The sequence below is a fragment of the Monodelphis domestica genome, chromosome 2 (genome assembly GCF_027887165.1).
Source record: "Monodelphis domestica isolate mMonDom1 chromosome 2, mMonDom1.pri, whole genome shotgun sequence".
Taxonomy (NCBI): domain Eukaryota; kingdom Metazoa; phylum Chordata; class Mammalia; order Didelphimorphia; family Didelphidae; genus Monodelphis; species Monodelphis domestica.
Window position 1 is genome coordinate 134,781,182 of NC_077228.1, and position 18,498 is coordinate 134,799,679.

An 18,498-nucleotide genomic window follows, 5' to 3' on the forward strand; every position below is an offset into this window, starting at 1 on the left:
TAAATTTTCTTACTTTTTTTTGGTGGCAACACAGCCAATATCGAAAAATGTTTTGGATAACTACTTCCTCTACATAAGTGATATCATATTGCTTCCTTTTTCAATGGGTAAAAAGATAGAAGGGAGAGAATCTGGAAATAAAAAAATTCTAAATGTATGTTAAATGGATTAAATTTCTTGCAAAAAATTCACCTTGCCTTCAGTCATTAACTTTAGAGTACATTTGTAACAAATACAAAGAATGCAATTATTGCTTACCTGTACATTCCAGAGCCAAAGCTCAGAGCAGTCATCTGGGCCACAAGCAACAAGATAGTTGTCATCTGGACTCCACGCAATATAAGAAACACCATAAGCATGCCCTTCTAATGTTTTAAGCAATTTTAGCTGGTGTGTATCCTGAAAAAGAAAAAAACAAATTGACAAATATTTCAAATCAATGTAATTTCTTTTGATTTGTCCCTTTATTTAACATCTACCAAAATATTTGATTAATGCTCTGAGACAAACCTGCTTGACTTTTATTCATTTTAAGATGTATAAACAAAATGCTTTTCCTCCCTTCCAAATTTATTTTTTAATGACTAAAACTTTATTTTTTATTCTTCCTAGTTCCCCCTACAACTGAAAAAAAAATAGAAAAAAATTATACATAGCTATAAAAATTCCTACCCCAACTTTGCCTTAAAAAAAAAAAAGTCTCAATTTACACCACTTATCTATTGCCTCTAGGTAAAGAGGTGTGTTTCATCCAGAGAATCTGAAATCCTGGTTGGACATTTTAACAGAATGTAGCTACTTCTTTTTTTTTGGTGACTGGGTCACCTCATATTGCCTAGGTGTCTTTGTGGGCCAGATCCCATTAATGATTAGCTTGAAAGTTTTGACCCACTGTTTCTAAACTGGCAGTTGGTATAGATACCTGATTGGTTTTAGTTCTACTGCAGATCAGAACTTAAGTTCAGAGCTCAAGCGATATATCTATCAACCTAGACGGAGTCAACTACTTGCCAACAAAATGCTTTTTACAGTTACAGAACTCATATTTCTAAGATTTCTTTTAATATATTTCTAGTAATAGAAGAGATTTCTCACGATATATAAATAGATTAATAGTGGGAGTCAATGAAAGACAGTTAAAGTGAGGGTAAATTATAAAAGCAATGAACTCTCCAAAATGGGGTCTGTGGTCTGACTCCAGACTGCATGATTAACCAATTAGAAGGTAGGAAGATATATATCACACCCTATTCTCTTTGTGTTGCCTTGTTTCTAACTAGAACTTAACCTATCCCTCATACCACAACAATTTTCCTTTTCTATGCCAACTTTCCTTATTTCTGACCTAGGGTTGGCCCTCTTGGGCAGTTATAACCTAAGGACTAGCCCTCCACAGTAGTACCTATACAGGTACTTCTGGAAAAATCCTTTTTTTTTCCACACCCCTGGCTCCATGCTGAGGGCAGTGGCTCATGACTCCATTGATTAGGTGGGATAGAGCCAGTCCTACAACATTAAGTAACAGATCAATTGGGTCTGCACCAGAAACTTTTTTACATTAGCTTTCATTCCAAACCCACTCCTTTGCATACTTCACCTTCACTTTTGAGGATATCACCCCATTCACCCATGCTCACAAGCTCAATGTCATTTTTTTGACTACTCATTCTATCTCAACCCACAAAGAGATCAACTGCTAAATCTTATCTTTTTTTTCCTTCATATTTCTGGTCCTGGTCTACTTTTCTCTACACCCCAAACCACCATCACAGTTTACAGCTTCACTATCTCTCATCGAAAATTGCAATGGCTTCCTAATTGGTTTTTCACCTAACCTATTCAATCAATCTGACAAAGTGATTTTCCTAAAGCACACATATAACTGTCACTCCCCTACTCAAACTCCTGTAGTTTCCTACTAATTCTAGGCTCACTTAATATCATCATTATCACATTCTTTTTTCATTTATATTTTGGTTTAAGCTATAAAATGCACATGATTATTAGTAAGTAGTATGAACATATAATTGTAAGCAAACAAATATGCATTTACTAAAGAAGTGAGGCATACTCCCAAAATTATCACTTGGCTAATATTTATTAAATGCTGGGGATACAAGGAAGGATCCTGCTCTCAAGGAGCCTACGGTATTAATGGTGGCAACAACATGCAAACAATGATGTACAAACAAGATATATGCAGGATAAAATGGAGATAATCCAAAGTGGGAAAAGCACTAGCAATAAGTAGGATTTGGAAAGGATTCTTGCAGAGGTGGGATGGGACTTTAATTGAGATTTGAAGGAAAGCACCACAGCTAAGAGGTAAGAGATGAGGAATGGGACAGTTCCAAACATGATCAAAAAGTTTTAGGGATAAATGGAAGAGAACATTCCTCAACTCTGAGGAAATTTATTTAAGGTTAGTTCAATTAAAATGACAATCCAAGGTATGCTATATTAAAAATCTCATTAACATTTTAACTCAGAGCTAATATTTTATATAGATGCTGAGAAACCCACTTTTAGGACATTTCATAGAGTCCTCAAACTCAGCATCCTAAAAACCCCAAATATTTTGCTGTATCAAATTAAATATAACTGGAGTTAGCTCTATAGGTTTAAGACAAAATCTCTAGAGTATTAGTCTTCTTTAGCCGTTTGAAAAAAAAAAAATCAGATCCATATTTTCTTCACTCCAGTTTACATATTTGCATTATCCACATTCATTAATGCCAGTCTTCCAATTCCTTTCCATATTATAAGACCAGAATCACATTGGTTATCTTATTAAAAGAAAATATATCTAACTATTCACTTATAAATATTTTTAAAAATAATATCAAAGAGAATGGAAAGATGAAGAACAAAACATTTTAAACTAATTTTACAATTTTCTTAAAACTCATTTACTTCCTCTAAGAAGGAAATACATGTTTATTTGTATGACCAGCATACACATAAAAATTAGTTATAATTGATATTTATAAAGTGCTTTACACAAAATTTACTTGATTCTTCCAATAATGCTGTGAAATAAATATTTAAAATATGCCTATTTGTTTCAGTCTATTAAATTTATGGACTGTTATCCAAAATCAAGTACCAAACTAATTATTAATAATGTTATTTGCATTACAAAAGAAAAACAATTGATATTCATTGGCTTTAACTAAGCAATGATGTTTCTCCACTCAATAATGGCCCAAAGTAATTTAATTGAATGTGACAGGATTGATTTTGTTAGAAAACATATCCCAACTTTGCTGTTTTCCCTGCATTCATTCTAAAAACATTCATAATTTAGCAAAGATTCTTGAATTGCAAGGACTTATAAGGGACCAATATTATCAATCAATAAATCATGGATGGAAACTCAGACAATTTTAAAAACAGTGTTTTGACTTCAACATTCTGAATAGAAATGATATACTTCCATAACATGGGCCTGAAGACAACAGAAAGATATACATTTAAGCTAATGGAAAAAAAAATAGTCCAAATATCACACAAGTATACTAAAATTTAAACCTAGTAAGTACAGGCTTAAGAAGGTTATAAACAAATAATGCTAACTAGTAGAGTTTCAGCCCCCTCCTAGTTATTCCAGAACTTCTATACTGCCATGTTTAAAGTAGTGGAACCTCTTTTTCCATTCTAAGAGATCCATATAAACCCAGAAATTTATTATCTTCCTCTATTTCTGGTTCAGCTGAGGGGCAAGGAAGTTTAGTTAGTTGTATACTAATGTTAATATTTTCAGAGGTTCTGGGGAAAAACCCCCCACCCATGGAACAATGAAGAAAATCAGCACTTGTAACACAATTAACACTTTAAATATTTACATTTAAAACAAACTGAACCCAAATATTTGTGGCCTTAGAGAAGGTAAGTAGCTCAGAGGACAAGAGGGCCAAGCCTAGAGATGGGAGGGTAGGCTCAAATCTTGCCCCTGAACAAGTCACTTAACTCTTTTTGCCTCAGTTTTTTCATCTGTAAAGTGAGCTAGAGAAGGAAATGGAAACCACTCCAGTATCTCTGTCAAGAAAACCTTCAAATGGAGTCAGGAAGAGAAACAACTGAATTGAATAAATTGCAAACAAATGTGGCCTTAGCAAATACAGTATTTTTTCCCAAATTCATTTTTTATGGAAAAAAAAAATTCTTCAAATCAGTTTGTAACACTTTTCTTGAACTAGAATTTCTGTGGATAAGTGTTTATGCTCACTTATCTTTTGACCTCTTTAAGTTTTATAAAAATTTTTCATGGGTTGGCTGAACTACTACTATTTCTAAGACTTAAATAGTAACAGAAAAATAACTAAGGAAGCAATGACTTCTCTTATACGTTTTTCTTTCTCTAAAGATCTTGGTATAATTTATTAAACTAGTAGAACATCCTCAACAAAGCAAGGCAGCCTGTATAACTAAATAAGCATAAGTAAAGTTTCCCTCATTGTTTTGCTTATTTTAAAAAACCAAGAAAAAAACCACACTTTCTTTTCTACCTCCAAAAGAAAACTCTTGTGTAGCAAGAAACTATGGTTAAGCAACATGTTGGGCTTGTCCAATAACATGTCACATCACACATCTCCACACAGTTATCTAATTCTTGAGATTTCAATAGCACCACCATTTCATAAGTATGTTATAGATATGGAGGACATATTTAAGATTACCTCTGTACCTCTAACTTATTAAACTCCATAATGAATACTTTGTGCAAGAAATTGAGGTCCCATTCAGATCAGTAAGTGACAATATGTTATAAAAGACAAATTTGAGGAGAAGCACTGAGATACAACATTAGGTACTGAGTCCACATCATAATCATAATGGCATTCATCATTATGTAGCATCTTTTCCACAATCACCCTGTGAAGTAGGTTGTTCAAGTATTATTATCCCCAGTTAAAAGACAACAAAATTGAGGCTCTGAGTGGTGACTGCCCAAGTTCATAGAGAGCTCAAATGGCAGAGCTACGATACAAAGCTTTTCACCACATTTGGTTGCCTTGCTCTATCAGCATCTGATGACTCCTAGGTCTTTTGAGTAAGGTTGATTTGGTAACACTGGGCAAGGGCAAGGATTTCACTGATAAAATTAAGGAAGACAAGAGTAATATTAGAACTGTAATCTTGAACTTAAATGCTAGACCTCTCTACCCTTCCATTCTTTTTACTCACTAAAGATGAATAAATAGAAGGAATATCAGAGGTAAAATCAGAGACAATAATTTCTTATCTTATATTAGTTAATTAAAATATCAAAATCATTGCACATCAAAAGAATTTAGACAATCCCTTATAGTAGTGGTGCAAACTCAAGTAGAAAAGGGGGCAACTAATATTTTAAATAAAAATCCTTGAGGCCACATATTGATTCAGAAAAAAAAGTACATAATACTATCTATGTCGTCCTGTATTTTTATTTACTTGGTTAAATAGTTCTCAATTACATTTTAATCTGATCACGCCATATTTGGGACTGTTCTGGGTCATGTGAAACCTATGCCTTAAGAGTACACTGTTAAAAGGACATGATACACATCATGATCTTTAATATTACACTGTTCAGATGGGGAAAAAATGTCAATCAGTTCCAGATCTGCGCTTCCCTTTAAAACGATACTCAGTTCTGCAGCAACTTCATTTACTTCTATTCTCCATGCCATTAACACATATCTCCTCTTGATTCAAGGTTAAAACAACAACAGTCCTCTTAATCACATTCCCTATTTGTTCACTAGACATTTGGTACAAACCCTTGGAAACTAATTTGTTCCACCTACTTTTCCTAAAGCTCCCTTCCCTCTTGTATACTGTTCATAAGCCCTTTTAGATGCATTTGCATCTATCCTTCTAAGCTTTCACCACTGCCAAAGACTCCCAGTTACCTCTCTATTCAATTTCACATTTCTGCTTCTGTTTCCCCACACACTTTTATAGCTACTGCCCCATTTTTTTCTTCTCATTAATAGTTAAAAATCAAACATGCTGTTTATTTCTTGCCCTTTGAAACTATGACCTGCTAGTTCTTTCTCAATTTTATTCTTGACCTCTTAGTCAAATCTTGCTTCATTTAGTCATTCTTGACATCATTTCTATTGTGAAATCACAATATAAAAATAGAAGTTTATTTTAATATAAATATGTTCATAATATTTATATGCTGATATATAACAATATAAAATTAATGAATGACTTAATTGTAGTCAAATTTAAAAATTTTTATTCTATTAGCATTTTTTACATTTCTTGATCATTCTATCCTAGAAACTCTTCCTTTTTCTGGATACTTCCTTGGATTTTATGAGTCTCAGATCCTGATTCTCTCTTTGGAGAATTCTCTTTTTTTCTTCTTTGAAGTTTTCTCATCAGCTCTTCTAGTCTTCACTGTTTCAATGCTAATGTCCTCAAATTCTCTATTATAAGTTCACTATTTTCTCTTTCTCCTCTTCCCCTGTATTGGGTTACCCCCACCCCATTCTCTCTTAAATCCACTTGGTGAATTCAATTGGGCATTAAGTATGATTGGCTAATTGAAGTTTAAAGTCATAAAATTGTATAACTAAAGAAAAATCTCCAGAAAGTTCATTTGGTAATAAGGAAAAAAAATTGATTCTACAGAGAGCAAAGATAATGCAAATGAAACACAAAATGGTTTTGCCCAGACATTTCATGTATATATATAATGTATAATATGTGATAATAACAACATAACTAGTACTGCATATTCTACAATGGCAATTAGTGGTAAGCAGAAAGTTAATGAATTAAAGGATTTTATAAAAGCTATCATTTACAACAACTGGACACTGGATTTAGATGGTAGATATAACTGAACTTTAAATGTTAATAACAAAAGAAAGGTAATACCAAGAGGCATAATCTTAGAGAGGTAAAATACAAAAAGCAATATTGTTGGAGTATAATGTATAAAACGGAAACAAGATCTACTATATATATATGTATATGTATATGTACATATACAATATAAATAAAAAACTTGTTACGGTTTTTAATTAAACAAAATCTAATAAAGCTATTCATAGGAGAATACTTACTGGATCAACTTGCCATATAATAACAGTTGTATCCTTTGATCCTGTTGCTAGTTTAGTGCCATCGTTAGAAAACTTACAGAACCACACTTCATTACAGTGTTCTGTAAGTATTTGTTGTGTATAACATGGGAATTGTTTCCTAAAAATAAAATAAAATAAATTAATTAATCAAGATAAACTATAATGAAGTTTCTTATAATAATTTATGTGTTTTTAAGTTATGTAGACATGTCTCTCAATTGCTTTGTAGAAAGCTCTCAATTGCAAGTTGAGTAAAAAATATATATTCTAAACATATCTTTGGAAAAAATTAGTAATTGAAATTTTACTTCATCATTTTCTTTAAAAAAATGATAAAAAATTTTATGCATCTATTCAGAATTAGTTTTGGTCTTTCCAGAATTAATTCATACCAGTAGTGATTAGTTTAGAGCCTTTATGTCAATTGGAATTAAAGATTCAATGTTATAATAACTTTATGAGGTGGTACTGAACAACATTTACATTTTATATAATGAGCAAGTTAAACACAAATATGAAATAGTCTCGGGCCAGAAACAAAACCTTCAATCCAATCCTCTAGCTCTTGCCCTGGTCAAATACAATATACACCATCCAAATTATTGTAGCTCTGTAAAGTGAAAAGCACTAACTTCAACTACCATTACAAACAGGGTCTGCCCTGTTAAATGTTCCTAGAACTATGTGAACCTTGTTGAAGTGATTACAAAGCATCAGTTAAAACTAGACACACAAAAGCAAGACTTTCAAAGAAAAAGTCATTCTTCCTCTGGCTAAATTTTAACTATCAAGGAATCTAGAAAATTAGCTTGGCTAAATGTCCTTCAATTTAGGAAGGCTTCTTTGTTTATAGCAAAATCCCAGTTGTAGGATCATGTGTTTTTCATATTTTTTTTGTGATCACTTCTAGATTACTAGATCTAGATGGTTTGAAAATTTGCCTCAAAAAAATTATTTTAAAAATGACATCAAATAATTTTAAAAAATATTTTTCTAGTCTATGGATTATTTACAATAAATAGAATCGGCATTTTTATTTTTATTATTTGTTATAAACTGTAACTCACCCTAGAAAAAGAAATATTTGAAGGCTTAACTTTGCCTGCAAAACTAAATGAATTAAAAAAAAAACCCACAAAAATAATTCTCTATATGAACAGGTGCAATTTACAAGGGCAGAAAGGTTTGACTATTGCCATACCAATATCAAAGTTATCCTTCAAACAATGAAAACTTCTCTAGAAGTTACTTGAAACTTTAGAGTTGAAATTTACTTTTCCTAATTTTAGAGTCACAATAGTTAAAAACCGACATCTAGCAATGCACAATACACACGTTCCTTAGGCATATGATTCACCATAATAGTCAATAATTAATGCAAAGATGAATTTAAATTAAGAGTGGCAGAATACCTTTATTAAAGGACTGATTCATAAAATTATAGGGCACAAACCAGTCTGTCATAGATATTATTTTTATTGGAATGCCTGTTACTGAAGTGTTGTTCAAGGAGTGATTATCTTAAATATTAATTTCCCTAAATGAGGACTTATGAAATATTACCTATACATAGCCTCTAAAACAAGTTTATACACATTTACTTTTGAATATATCAATACCACCAATATGTATTAAATAATTCACTTGATAAATTATAAGCAAAACATTTCTATAATATGCACACAATGCTACTTTACAAAATGCAAATCAAAAATCTAACATTTTTATTTATTGTATTTAATCTATATGCAGGAAAATTTATTTCCATTGGATGGTGGTTAAAAAAACCTGCCAACTTAAAGAAACACCGTCAAGGCTAACTGGCCAAAAATTTAACTTATTTATGCTTCCAACTCACAAACATCTTCAATGTTTCTATGAGTAGGAAAAAGCACATCCAATGTCATTAGTTTATATGCAATCCTATATATAGAAAGGGAGCTCACTAGATCATAAGCTCTTTTGAGGAAGAGACCATATCTTATCTTGGTATCTGCCATGTTCCCTAGAGCATAGCGCCTTGCACATAGGTGCTCAGCAAATGTTTCCTGAATTAAACTGAAAACATTCCAATTTTAAGATCTAATTTTTGAAATTGAGTTAAATTGGATTAAAAAATTTTTAATACCTCAACGGTGTCCTTTTAAGTCCTCTATTAGATGGGTCAGGAAATGTGAAGACAGCCTCCCTTTCCCCCTGACCATCCTCCTAAGGACTGGAAGTGATTTAGTCTGATGGGCTCAATCCAAGGCCTTTACTGACCAGTATGACATAATCATACTTAATTCTGTGTAGTAGTACTCTGATATAGCTGACAGTCCAATAAGTATTAGGGCACAATTCAAAAGAAAAAGTACAAGTTGTTATGATCATAGAAATAACCCTGACATCATAGGCATGACATTCTCTTAAAAACAATAGAATCAAGATTACTTCAATGTATCAAATTTAAAAGGCATAAAATTTCAGAATTACAACTTTTGACTCAACAATATTAAGACAGAGTGGGTTGATTTGAAGAGAATATAAACCTTGAGTTTGAAGTGTTTTGACTTTTGGGGCAGGTGGGTGGCAAAGCAGGAAAAATGATAAGAATTACCATCTTGAGGAGCCCAATTCTCTCCTTTATCTCCAAAAAGTTTAATAATGGGATTTTTTTGGTACCTTCATAGAAAAAAACCCTCCTTCTGTTAGCCATTTCTATGAGTAGGAATTATAACTTTTCTATATAAACCTTCAAAGGAATTTCCTACAGGGTTATGAAACCCTTGCTAGTTTTTTACTTCATTTCATAGGTACCTAGAAAAGTAGCTAACAAATTTAGGAATCCACATGTCAATTTTATAAATATTTACCCTGCAAAATAGGAATTCAAAGAATCTTTTTGCTCATAGTTCTGTAAGCATACAATTGACATTATTATTAGCACTTCTTGATTTAGCTAACCTCCCCAAAAATTGTCATCTTATGTACTCCAACAAAAAATTTAGAAACCAGTAGTCAAATTAAGATTTTTGGCATCATAGCTGCTCTAATTTTAACCAGTATCCTTCTCAAATTTCCCCAAAGCGTCAAGGGCTAAAATATGTGTTTTTTTTTTTATCCAACACCCTATGTAAAAAACATGAATCCTCATATTTTAAAAGGTAACTCAAGGAAGAGAGTTTGGATTGTCAAAGAGTAAGCTTAAAAACTGCCCACAAATTGAACTCAAACATTTACATTTGGGCAGTCTGACTGAAAAACTCTAGACACATTTCTCTAGAATGCTCTACTTAAGATTTCCCCCCAATGAAATAATAAAAGGCTTAGATTTTTTAAAAAAATCAAAAGCCAGGCACCCAGGTAGAGATACTGATTACAAAATAAGCAAAAATTATGTTTCTTTTAAATCACAGTACTTGCCTGCACCATTATTTTAGTAGCTTATGTAGGTTCCTCATTTACAAGAAGTCCATGGCCCTCACACTTAACTTACTACTTTTGTCCTTCCTGTTCAAGCTACTTTCATCATATCTTTAATCATCTCTGGCAAAAGAAATGGACTATGTGTATTGCAGCTGTTCTCCTTCGTCCACTAGCCCCAAATTATTTCCTTCCTGGGGTTTGAAAGATTTCACAATTTGTTTTTCAGTATGTCAACTACTCTAATGACACTTTTAACTTTAGAGGTCATGAAATATGCTCCTACTTCACTAATAATTAAAAGAATCCCAGACTGAAGGACAACTTTACATTCCCCTAAGTTAAATTATGTGCACAGTTAGCTAAGAGTAAAATATTCCTCAAAATAATGTAAACATACAGTGCCAACTGCTTCTCTGAAAATTTGATTTCGTAGTTAAATGTGGACAATTAGTGAAATTAATAGCCAAATGTGGATGGGGGAATGGAGAACATTTTAAAAATAGCCATTCTAAGTTTTTTGCATGTTAGAATGAAGAACAATTCAGAAAAGAATTTATAGCTTCAAGGGTACTCCAGCTCATATATCCCCTAACAGTATAAGGAAAATGGGACTGCTTATAAAAAAGATTATAAATCACAACATGAATAAAAAGTTTTCTTTCTTACCTACTACAAACATGATCTATAAGCAGCGACACAGAATCTAGATTATTATCAAGTTTGGTATTGTGATATAGGCACCGATCCCTCTGTAGCTCCACAGCTTGACGTAGCAGAGTCTGTAAACGCCTTGGGGGAAGCATCACTGATGGTGGCAAATAGGCTTAATAAAATAAAGAGTTTATTTTCAGTCAGTCAGTCAATTATTTCTTAAGAGCTAAAGACTGAGAAGACGAAAGTTGAAAAGCTTCTGCAGAAGCTTATGTTTTTATGGGGAGACAATGTAAATAATTCGGCTTCTATAATACAGAATAAGACAATATAAAGGGGGGGGGGTCATTAGTAAACGGGTGAAGGATCAGGAAAGGCCTATTTTAAAAAATATACTCTTACCTTCTGACTTGGAGTCAATACTGTGTATTGGCTCCAAGGCAGAAGAGCAGTAAGGGCTAGACAATGGGGGTTAAATGACTTGAAGGCCTATTTTTTTAAAAAAGAGACTTGCTTAACATCCTCTGGCTTTTCATTTCCAGTTATTATTATCAGCATTATAGTATTTATGTCAAACCACCTAGAACACTTCTATCTATAAACATTTTGTTTTCACGACTATCAAAGGCTGTCTATAATGGTACTGAAACAAGAACTAAATTTACCTGGAGAGAAAGTTAAAAATTTATTTAGGTTTTCCTATTTAATAAAAAATATTAGCTAATAAATACTAAATAAGGGATAATGCTATTCTTAAAAATATAGAAAGTCTCCACTAAGATGCCTGGGAGACCTAGCAAAGAGGATTGAATCAAAAGGATAAATTCCAGGTCCCAACAAACTACCACTGTTCCAGATAGTGTATTAAATCTACACTAACACAAAATAACCAATGCCCCACAACTTCAGACACTGCTGCCAGTTCTACTCCAACCCTTAAATGTCCTATACCTTCCCAACTGTGCTGTTCTCTTGGGCTTCAAGAAACATTCTTGGTACCTAGGCCTCCCAACTTCACGAAAAAAGGCTGTGGGAACCCTTGATTTGTCTGGAGAGGGCAAGAAAAAAGCTTTTTACACAAAAGTTAAATTATTAAGAATGAAGCATTCTACTGGGCCCATTTATTCCTTCCCTCCTCCCAACTTAAAAACTCTTTCCTTTTGTCTTAGTAGCAATACTCTAAGTATTGGTTCCAAGGCAGAAGAGCAGTAAGGTCTAGGCAATTGGAGTTAAGTGACCTGCCCAGAGTCACAAAGAATAGAAGTGTCTGAGGCCACATTTGAACCCAAGACCTCCTGTGTATAGGCCTGCCTCTCTATCCACTGATCCACCTAACTTCTCCTGGACACATTTATTCCTAGTAATTGTTTTATATATATATATATATTTTTTTTTTTTGAGTTAAAAAAGAAGCAGCAGCATTTGCCTAAAGGTGGAGAAGGAGAGAGGAGTTAACTTTTTTTAAAATCTTTGTACCTTGGGAATAAAATGAGGCAGAAATTGTGTTTTATGCTGATCTAAGGAGCCCATGTATATAAAACAAAACCCATGCCATCCCTCATGGTAAATCATTTGTATTACAAAAAAAAATCTTAATAATCCACATTAGTTTTAGTTTTAGGAAATAAATGTAACTATCAGATAAAAAATTTAAAAATCTTACTCTGGAGTTTGTCCAAAAGTTTAGATCGAGAAGCTGTTCCTTTGCCTTCCCATTCTGCTTTTGCACGTAAGTCTTCTGCATGGCTACACATCAGATACCTATGAATGACACTGCAAAATTAGCTAATGCCAATTTTTTGGGGGGAATTAAAAGAATAAAAAAATAGTACCTATGCAATCAATTTTATTTCAGAGAAAAGGGGAGGGGAAAATGAGTAACTAGGTCATATAGTTAATTGTGAACAACCGTGAAAATACATGTTTTCTTTAAAGGAACTTAGCCTAAATTAAAACACAAACCCAGAAAATCTCTAAAGTATTCGACCTTTAAGCAAAGGTTTGATTAACTAGACAATGTGATACAGTAAAAAACACTTTAGACTTAGGTAACCAAGATTAAAACTCTAGCAGGTCACAATCTCTCAATGCTTCATGTTTTCTAATCTATAAAATAGGGATAAATCTTGTACTACATCTAGTTCACAGGATTGTTGTCTATTTTAATGAGTTTTGTGTGAGCCATTAGAGAGGTTCAACTCCAAGCTTCAAGGAACAAAGCTTAGGGGCTGCTTTAGTACTCACTAGATAAACTGACATAGTAAAAGCTAAAGTTTTGGGAAAATACATTAAGGCCTTTTGTTTTAAGTACATCCTTGACCTAATTCTTGCTATTTTATTAAGAGAAATGACCTTGAAGTGAAGCATTTTAGGGTATAATCAAATTAAAGAAATTATATCTAGAAAATATTAGGTCATATAAAACATTTTGTTACTACAAGGACACAGATTACCCTATCAGTACCTATTACATGCCAGGTAGGGGTTAAATGTACAAGTTTAGAGAGAAATAATCCTAACACATAGCTCATATCTTAATGGGGGACATATCAAATAGACATAAAACGTGTGTGTGAGAAAGAGAGAGAATGAAATAAATACAACATATGAATAGTACTTAAGAGAGTTTAGAAGACGGAACTAGCAGATTGCAGTTGGAGAGATCATGAAGGCCTTCAGGTAGAAAATAGTTGCTTGAGTTGCATTTTAAAGAAAAGAGGCAGCTAGGTGGCTCAGTGAATTGAGAGCCAGCCCACAGACAGGAGGTCCAGGGTTCAAATCTGGCCTCAGACACTTCCAAGTTGTGTGACCCTGGGAAAGTCACTTAACCCACATTTCCTAGCTCTTACTGCTCTTCTGCCTTAAAACCGATACACAGTGTTGATTCCAAGATGGAAGGTAAGGGTTTTTTAAAAAATAAAGAGAAGTACTCTGAGGTAGATGTAAAGGTAGAGTATATTTTAGACAATGAGGATAGCCAGGTCAAAGGCATGGAGACAGGACATAGAGTGTCCATGAGCTTTGGCTCCATGTGCACTTTGGCTCAATTATCTAGGGCAAGAAGTAGAATAATGTCCAACTAGTATGAAAGGAAGAGTTGGGGTTAGAATTTAAGTGCTAAACAAATAGATTTTACATTTTATTCTAAATGTAATTAGGAAGCCACTGGAGTCAGTCAGGGTTATGTTAAAGAGAAATTACTTTGGCAATAACGTGTGGAGTGGTGAGAGACCTGAGGCAAGAAGAAATTATCTAGGCAGAAGCTGATGAGGAACTATATGGTGGCAGCAACCTGAGTAGAGAGGGGACTGAATTGAAGAGAGATGTTTGTGAAGGTAGAAACAGTAACTGACAATTGAATGAATATGTGAGACAAACGACTGAAGGAGTGAAGCCACTGGAAAAATAGTGATTGATGCCTTTGACAAAAATAGGGAAGCCTGAAAGAGGGGAAAAATTAGAGGGAAAGATAATGAGTTTGGTCTTAGAAATGTTGAGTTTAAGATGTCAAAAGGAAATTCAGTGTGAAATAATAGGCAATATTAAGTTTGTACTGAATATGTAGATATTGGTGCAATGTACATAAAGATGATAGTTAATTAAATCCATGAGAGCTGAGATGAGAGATTTTTTTTTGTTCACCCAACTTTATTTACATATAAATCTCACAATCTGCAAACAACAAAGCAAGTTTTGTTCTTTGGTTAAAGTATTATTATGATAATGTCTTAAAAAACAAAATCAGTACCATCACAGTATAATAAGTAAAATAAAACAAAGTGCCAGATTATTTGTATCAAGAGTTCATTTATATGGGGGGGAAGGAGAGAGAGAGAGACAGAGAAATGAGAGGGGGGAGGCCCAATCAGTTAAGTGAGAGACAAGATAGGGAAAAGAACCCAGAGAGTAGTGTGACAAAAAGGGAGAGAATACAGAAGAAGAGGGTGATTAAAAGTGTCAAATGAAGCAGATCAAGAAGGATAAGGATTGAGAAAAAGCCCATCAGCGCTGGCAATTAAGGGGTCACTGGTAACTTTGGAGAGTAGTAGTTTCAAATTTAGTAATAAGGATGAAAGCCAAGAGGAGCAAGAGGAAAGCAAGTAGAGGCAGTTTTTTTCAAGGAATTAGGCTGAGAGAGATAAAGGATGATAAGAGTCTAGTGAGGTTTTGTTGTTTTTTAAAGGTTAGGAGAGACTGAGACTTGTTTGAAGGCAGTAGGTCAAGAACAAGCATAAGCAGCTACCATTATAATAAATGGGTAAGACTTAAAGGGTGGATTTAAAGTTTAAAACTAAACTTAAAATCTTTCAATTTCCTTAAGTGCTTATGAGATAAATAAAAATTCAGATGTAAAAACATCTTCCATATCCAAATTATTATTTAGAAGTGAGAAATGCAAACAAATCAGTGGTTAACATTAACCTATATTGCTACAATGGAGTTGTCTTGACTTCTTAAATAAACCATCTAGTTCAATAAGATTTTATGAAATGCCTACTATATAATCAAAGCACTAGTTGGTACAAGGGCTACTGAAAAAACGAAAAGGTCTCTGCTCTCAAGGAACTTGCATTTTACTAATGTTATAATGGAATAAAGAGCAGTGATGCAATAGAATATTATCATTCAATAAGAAAGAATGACAAAGAATCCTAGAGAATCCTAGGAAGATACCTGAACAGATGTAGACTGGAATAATGAACTAGGAGTTCATATTATAAGATAACAACATAAAGAAAAATCTAAGACTTAAGCCTAATATAACAAGCCACTATTCTGGAGCATCAATAATAATGGTTGCCACTACTATCAAAGCCAATGTGGCAGTTTGTTTTGTTTGATCATGCATATTTGTCACAAAGAGTTTTTTTCTTTTTCAAATGGATGTGAAGGTAGGGGTAGGTCCCTCTCCTACTAGAAGGCAAGTCAAAAAATATCACAAATAGAAAAGCTTTGAAAGTTATATCTTGAATTTATTATATACTTTATAAAAAAGCAAATTCCATAACAGCCAAGTTTCATTAAAAAAAAACAAAACTCCATACTTGTAAAGTACTTCAATTAAAAAAACAAAAACAAAAACTAACCACCATCATTATCTTTCATCTAGAGTTTGAATTATTAAGGGATTACAAATGAAAATGCCCTTTGTGCTTATGATCACTGGAGAGAAAAAAGGAGGCAAGAAAAAGTGTTCTGGCTGACAAGCACATTTTCCAATGTACCTCAGCAGGCAGCCTCAAACTACTGAAGCAAGGAACTAAATAACTGAGTTTAAAAAAATAGAAGCAAATTGTAAAATGTGGGTTTATGGTTGTTACTTGGTTTTAAAAATAATTTACTTATTAATAATTTCTGAGAAAGATGGTTTATGATGTTCTTATTTAAAATTTTTTCTTACATTTATTTCATTTGGTAAATTGATATTCAGTTTTCAGTATTCAAATCAAGGCCTATTTATGAATCAGTAAACCTGGACTCCAATTTAAAACTTGTTATTTTTACAGGTCATTTAATCTCATTAAACTTCAATTTTCTCAAAATGTAAAAAAAAAATAGATTTTAAAAGTTCCTTTAGTTTAAAAAACAAACTATAAATACAATTAAATGAGAAAAACTTCAATATATAATTAAAAAATTCATGAATGTTGACTTGTAACTATATCTTATAGATATTCTGACTTAAAGGACTTATTGACTGCAAGGCGAGGAACTCTGGCAATTGTTTTGTATTCTGATAACGAAAAAATGAGAATTGGCCAAATTAAGCCAAATCACAAAATTTATAAAAGAACGTGAAATTATTTTTGGTAGGCAATCTTCTCTCACTCACTTAATATAATTTTATCCTAATATGAAAAGCTTCCTCAGGTGAGGGCAATGGTCTACACACATGCAAAGACAAGAAACACCTCCACCTCCCTGCCCCATTACAAGGGGAATAAAAATTCTCTTAAAGTATCCTAGAATTTTTAAATACTCCAAGCACTCAGAAAAAGTATAGCACTGTAATCTTATATAACAAGACTCCCCCAAAGCAGATCTCATGAGCTAAACATCCTTACCCACTGAGGACATGAATTCGCTCTGTATTATATTTCAAGGGCGTCAATTCGCAGCGTAGAACTTGAAGTGCCTCCAGGACCTTGCCATCCTCCAGGTATTCCAGGTACTTCTGCTGCAGCAGCAAAAACTTCATCCTCTGACATGACAGAAAGCAGCAGTCAGGGAAAAGGGTTGATGGAAGTTTCAGACAATGTTTGTGCCTAAACAGAACAGTAGAAACCATTCTACTATGCCCTTTAAAAATAAAACTTTACATAAAAGCTTCATGATTTAAAAAAGATGTTGGTTTATTAAAATCTATTACTTTTATCCTTTGTTGAAGTAGCTTACCTACTTATGAACCTAGAAAATAGATGCCTTTTCCAGGTCAAGGCTAGTGGAGTTTACTCAATCCTATACTTTAATAAGACTATTTGTAAAGTGTAATTTCCAAGACTCAAAAAGATTTCAGCTATATAAGAACATAAAACTTCCTAAAAATTGGAACCGTACTAATGTAGATGGATTGTGTCAGGAAGTACTGATTCCATCACTGGAAATCTTAAAGCAGGACAACTTATGTTCAAATCTGGCCTCAGACACTTCCTAGCCATGTGACCGTAGGCAAGTCATTTAACCCTGTTTAGCTAGTCCTTACCCTTCTGCCTTAACTGTTACTAAGGCAGAAGGTAGGTTTAAATAAAGATTGGAATCTTGACTGCAGTTGCCTCCAACACTTAAAATACTCTGGAGGAAGCAAAACAAAAACAAAACCAGAGGTGTATGTCTCTATTTTTTTAAAAAGGAGGATAGACTATCACTTTTTCATCTTTTCACAAATTTGTGTTAAGATTTTACATTTTTCTCAAGTGATGAAGCCAGTACTGTTGACTTTACCATAAGTGTCTCTTTTAGCTTATTAGTTACTAATGAAACACCCCAAAACACTTTTTGGCAAAGCTGAGAAGGCATGAAAACACTTTTACTAGCATAAAAATGGGTATTTTAAACCTCAAATCCAACTTTAAAGAGACTATCATCTGAAAGAAGCCTCTTTATGCAGCTTTTTGAAAATGGGCAAAAAAATGTTACCGACATTAGAGACTACAAAACCTTAAATCCACTTAAAAATAGCTGTTTACTCTTTCAAATAAAGTGCTTATTTCTAAAATGATAAAACTATACTGCTATCAAAATGTAGTTTAATTATGTACAGTCCATAATGAAAAAAAAAATCAGAAAACTTTAGTTTTTCAAATGCATGAAAATTTTTGTAACTAGAACACTTACAAATTCTATGCAGTAT

General features: G+C 33.1%; 1 protein-coding gene across 4 annotated transcripts in view; it reads right to left on the minus strand.

Annotated features, from left to right (window-relative positions):
• The window catches only part of WDR26 (WD repeat domain 26), a 47,894-nt gene that overhangs the window by 21,633 nt on the left and 7,763 nt on the right, over positions 1-18,498 (minus strand). For all 4 annotated transcript variants that reach the window (XM_007481479.3, XM_056815995.1, XM_007481476.3 and 1 more), the window contains exons 4-8: positions 17,213-17,349; positions 12,811-12,908; positions 11,163-11,319; positions 7,068-7,206; positions 259-399 (exon numbers count right to left, since the gene is read on the minus strand). In XM_007481479.3, coding sequence (XP_007481541.2) covers positions 259-399; positions 7,068-7,206; positions 11,163-11,319; positions 12,811-12,908; positions 17,213-17,349 — 672 coding nt within the window. The remainder of the gene's footprint in view (positions 1-258; positions 400-7,067; positions 7,207-11,162; positions 11,320-12,810; positions 12,909-17,212; positions 17,350-18,498) is intronic.